The 5,192-nt window shown below is 37.7% G+C and overlaps 1 protein-coding gene across 1 annotated transcript; it reads right to left on the bottom strand.

The window, feature by feature from the left end:
- Positions 1-2,774: 2,774 nt before the first annotated feature.
- Positions 2,775-4,415, bottom strand: hmx4 (H6 family homeobox 4). Its single transcript, XM_058785605.1, has 2 exons — positions 3,962-4,415; positions 2,775-3,865 (listed from the first exon to the last, which is right to left on the bottom strand). The coding sequence occupies exons 1-2, from the start codon at positions 4,164-4,166 to the stop codon at positions 3,348-3,350; spliced, it is 723 nt and encodes a 240-aa protein (XP_058641588.1). The 5' UTR covers positions 4,167-4,415; the 3' UTR covers positions 2,775-3,347.
- Positions 4,416-5,192: the final 777 nt, after the last annotated feature.

Below are 5,192 nucleotides of genomic sequence, written 5' to 3'. Positions count from 1 at the left end.
GTGTGTGTAATATATCTGTTTCACTTGAAAACTTCATGTGACTCTTGAAACTCAAAACCATCATTTATTCTACATTTAAAGGTGCCATCAATCAATACTATAGTACAGAGACATCCATAACCCACTGTAGTCATTGATACCCTTAAACCTGTACATATGGCATGTTTGTGTTGTGGCTTCTTTGATCAGGCCTTGGTTTTAATGGATTTTTCTCCTCCTTTTGGCCATGGGACCAGAGAGGGCAGGGATATAAAGTGGAGGGGTGGAAGGTCATTTGAACCTTGTGGTTTTGGAGCAAAGTGCAGGACGACAGAAGGTGTTCTCCCTGTATTGAGACATCACTCTCTCACAGAGACAGGAAGTCTGCTCTCCCCCCTCCCACTTACACATATACGCAGACTCTAGACCATTAACAGATCCCATGCGTTAATGGGCAGTATTGTAGCAATTGATGGATGGAGTTAGGTATCCAACACTGAAATCACAGTGATTACCTTGCCACCTCAGAACCAAATCGGAGTCCATCCCTGAAAAAATGGCTTGAGTGAAGTGTACAGCATCACTGTATTTTGGCACTTTGGCCCTAAAGGCCCAAAGTGTTTGGTTACTTCAGAACCTTATATGCAGAAATATTAATGTGTTTATAAGATTGACAGTGGTGGTCGTAGAAGTTACTATTGGCCAGTGGTCAACCAGTATGACTTTTTCCATATAGTGCCGTATTCAAAACCACATTTTGATTATGTGGTTACATTATTGATACAAAGCATTCAACCCATTAATGCTTGAGATATTAAGACCTATATAAAGATTGAAGTATTAAGCTTTTTTCCATGTGTGAAATGGTTGCATGCTGTAAAAGAAATACTGTCACATTATCCAGCAAGTTGTCAAAAGCTTCCAAAGTTTTATTTTCTCCGAAAATTTGTTCAGATGGTAAAATGTATTTAGCCTTCAGTAACTTTAATTTTCCACTTTAAAATCCATGACATATTACACAACATTCTATTTAATTGAAATCCACATTTACAGTAATGCAATCCAGGTTAATAGGTTAAAGTATATAGAGTAGCATTTTAGTATTAACGTTAGGTTAGCCATTTTCCTTCTTTTAAATTTTTTAAAATGACTTCAATTAGCCTAGTTGTTTTTCAACTTTGCATTGCTTTTGTAAAAGTTCTGTTTCATACGGTTTGGAAGTGTTTTGTGAGAACTATCATTTCAGTGACAGAAAACATTTAAACATTATTGATAGGGCCTAATCATCCCAAGATCTGTGCGAGTTTTTAAAATGCTCCTGTTGTTTGAGAACCCATATTGGGCGATCTGGCTAAAAATAAAACAACAGTCGAGATGTTATATTTGTTTCTTACATTTAATGTTAAAGTCAGTTTGGATGTGTTGTTTATCTTTTAAAATGTTCTAGAATTAATTTTTGAAGTGACATCTGTTTTCACATTATTATATGATTGAATTGTTTTGCTAAATGCTGCATTCGAGAGTAGCTAATGTAAACCGGAATCGCAATAGTTTGTCCGTGTAAAAGGAGATTATCCTACAGCATTTTAGCTTGTTTACAAACAACTAATTTTGCTGCTATCTACGAGGCTGCTGTTAACCATCTTTGCTATTATTTAATGTTTAAGAAAATTAAACAATTAACCTTAAGGTAGGCCTAGTCTCTTATCCTCGAGCAAATAGCGTCTGTCAACTCTATTCCTTTTCGGAAGAGCAAGTAGCCTATCTAGCTTTATAAAACTTTAATAATTACTTACCTTGCTTATTTAATAACGTATAGTTATTATTAGCACTGCAAGAGAGAAAAATAGCTAGACTGCCACGTTTTCAACTCAACGGCTGAAAGAATTAAATTAGGTCAAGTATCTGTGAATCACAGAGCTGACGAGCAGAACCCAAATGACAACAGACACCTTCTTAAGTTTCATTCTTTCAGTGGAAACTGTACCTTGGCCTAACATGACCTCACTAGAAATAAGAAATTTGTAACCGTTGTAATTACTGAATTATTCTTTTAAGAATATAGGCCTAACGTCACTGTTTAAACTATTTACTACACTCGCGTACACGCAAATTATTTAGAAAGTTTAGGCCACAAATGAAAGATTTGGAAAAATAAAAAGTATTGCTATTGGGCTCTCACAGCCACGTAAATTAGCCTAATCTCAGCTATTCATTTTAAAATGTATTAATGAACACTGAGTAATGTTTACTCCAAGATTATGACGCGAAACTTTAAGCAGGCTGATTTATAATAAAACACTATAAAACTGAATGTAAAATGCACGTTTGTAGAACTTTGTAATGCCTATATTTGCACGAAAGTTTATTGACACTTTAGTTCATTGTTAGGCAATACATGTCCGGTTTTTTATTATTATTATTTTTAACAGAGTTAGAGGATATAGGCTATCCTCAGGTGGAATAAGCCGCCCGTTGGGGTCTGTAACCCTGAGACTTATTCCGAGTATAATAGGCTTGGTCATCGGAATTTACTTTGTTTTCCGGTAAGATTTTGTTGGCTTGCCATAGATAATTCCTCAAGAACATGCGACTCTTAACACTGTTAATGAGACTCACGTGTTTAATAAACACCCGTGAGTCTGACCTAGTTTGCAATGATATTTACAACTGATTCAGTTGCCTATCAAAACGTTCTTAAATGGATAAAACCCCAACAAGTTGCTAATACAAAAAAGCCAGGACACAAAAGTTTTCTGTTGAAGCAAGTGTAAAACAGAATATTTAATGACACTCTGGTAGTATAGCCTACTTAATTGGCCAGGTTATGCTGAAAACGATAAAAAGGAATAAACATACAAACATGCGTTAAATGTAAAATAACCAATACATTCACTTAAATACGTTTTAATTGCTCATTTTGAAATTAGAGGGCCATTTAAAATACAAATGCATGCATCAATAATCGATCTTTGGCGGAGATGTAAAAATAATAATATTAATAATAATAATAATGTAAACAGTAAAACATTTGTGTTATAATGTCCTGCCATGCGAAGACAGGGTGATTGGCACCGGCATTTCTGCCAGTATGGCTGCTGAATCTGATGCACTGTAATCGGAGTATAATATGCTAGGTGTTATTATTTAGGCCTATATAAAATTTTGTACAGCATACAATAAATAAAATAGGCTTTTGCATAGAAATACAAGCCAGCTCCTTTACTGACCGATAGCTGAACAATGTTCTCAGCAAAACACACAAAAAGGCCGATAATGCTTGTTATCAAAATTTGAGTTGGGCCGTGTTGTCGGTTTTTTTTGTTTTATGAGCTACTTTGTCCCCTGTGCGAGGGTTTTTTTCTAAGTCATATATCTCCATCAAACAGGCTGAAATACTTGCTGGCGTTTGAGAAATAAAAGTAAGGCGCGCTACCTCCAGGATACACGACTGGTAGAGGCATTGGAAGCATGCACCTTCCGAGCAGATTATTCTCTTTAGTATATAAAGCTGGCAGCGGTACCGTCTTTCCAACATCACTGAAATCGCTAGTCGGTCCCTCCAGTTCAGTAGACAGTTGTCTTTTTAATTTATTCCGTCGATTCTGAAACCAGATTTTGACTTGAGTCTCGGTGAGCTGCAAAGAGTTCGCCAGGCACGCGCGCTCCGCGCTGCTCAGATAGCGTTTCATGTCAAACGTAGATTCCAGTTGGAAGATCTGTCTTTTTGAAAATATAGTGCGCGTTTTCTTTTTCGTCATTAGTTTATTCTTCTTGCCGTTGTTCTTTTGTTGCCCGTCATCGCAGCTGTCCGCGCTCTCGCTGCGCGTGTCGACGGTTTTGAGCGCGTCCGCCACAGTCCCATCTCCCTCTCTGTTGACTTTATCTGAAAGCCAGTCACATGCTATTGATATGCGCTCAAAAATGACAGTACAACTAATAATACTGCAGATTTGTGCTAAAGATAAAAGCAATATCTTACCAATGGTGTGCAATCTTGCATCTGACCCTTCTTTGCATGGAACCTCGCTCTCTCTGGGATGATGCAGACAGCCATCCCGACACACTACAAGCGATGTCTGTGAATGACAGCTGTCAAAGTTTCTGCTGCTCGACTTGGAGTTGAGGATATTGTCAATGGTGAACTTCAAAGAAGCCGGTTGACATGACGCGTCCTCCTTGCTCATATTCTCCGATAGATGCGGGGTCTTTGTTGTCCGTGTCTCCTTTTTGCCGTTTCATAAACTAACGTCTCGATTCTCCGAGCACCATCGCTCCACGACGTGCAGTGCTGCTGCGCTCGCCTAGACTGTTAGTCCACTGACCGGAAGAACACGATTCTCCATCGTTTATTGGTCACGAGAATCAGACAGCGCGGCGGCCAATGGCAGAGGAGGGTGGGAGCTAGAGCTCAGACCTATCCAGACATCTGGCACACATACTTCGATATGTGAACAGCACTGCTTACTATTTTTAATGAGAGCTTTTAAGAAAAGGAAAGAGATTTCAGCTTTTAGTAAGAGGCGTATTTTGCCTCTTTGGCCTTCTCCAGCTCCTTTGATGACGCTTGCGCGGTGTCAATTCGAGAACAAAGGGAGGTCAATGTAGCTTAGGCTATGACTTTTTTTTTCTTTCAGATGAACTTTCAGTTCCCAATTAAGTTAATTATAGCAACTTTGTCGTTAAAATTATGATTTTGCTTCTTGCATGTGTGCGAGATAATTCCGAGTGTTGAATGTACACTATAGCCTATAGGCTACTCTGGTTATTTAGCTACTAAATTAGCTAGCATTTAGTATTTCAATAGTTGTTTTTATTGTGTGGCGGTGTTTGTGGCAGAAACAGCCTGTAGCTATTATTATTTTGAACTGTCTTAGCCGTGCAATGACTAGCCTATAAAAAACGAACGATGACCTTTACTTTTTACATTAGTGATTTTCAAGTTAAGTCGTTATTTCTGGGGCATTTAATAATTTAGCTAATTATTGAACACTGAAAGCATTCATGGACGATAATGTTGTAATAAATATTATTTTACTGAACCTTTAGTCCGTCACCACAATTAAGATTTCATTGTCTTTTAAGCATATTCTCATCCAGGACTTGCAAATGGACCCTGAAATACATCTGAAATCATTATAAACTCTAATGATATGATTTTATATGTCTTAATGTAATACAATAATGTCCTAAAATGGCTAAATCGTATTTTC

Source organism: Onychostoma macrolepis, chromosome 01 (assembly GCF_012432095.1).
Source record: "Onychostoma macrolepis isolate SWU-2019 chromosome 01, ASM1243209v1, whole genome shotgun sequence".
NCBI lineage: Eukaryota > Metazoa > Chordata > Actinopteri > Cypriniformes > Cyprinidae > Onychostoma > Onychostoma macrolepis.
Note: the sequence above shows the minus strand (reverse complement) of the source record. Positions and strands in the feature narration are given on the sequence as shown.

Coding starts and splice junctions, on each gene's coding strand:
- hmx4 (XM_058785605.1), bottom strand. CDS start 4,166: ATGAGCAAGGAGGACGCGTCATGTCAACCGGCTTCTTTGAAGTTCACC. Junction 3,866..3,961: donor TGCAAGATTGCACACCATTG/GTAAGATATTGC, acceptor ACTGGCTTTCAG/ATAAAGTCAACAGAGAGGGA.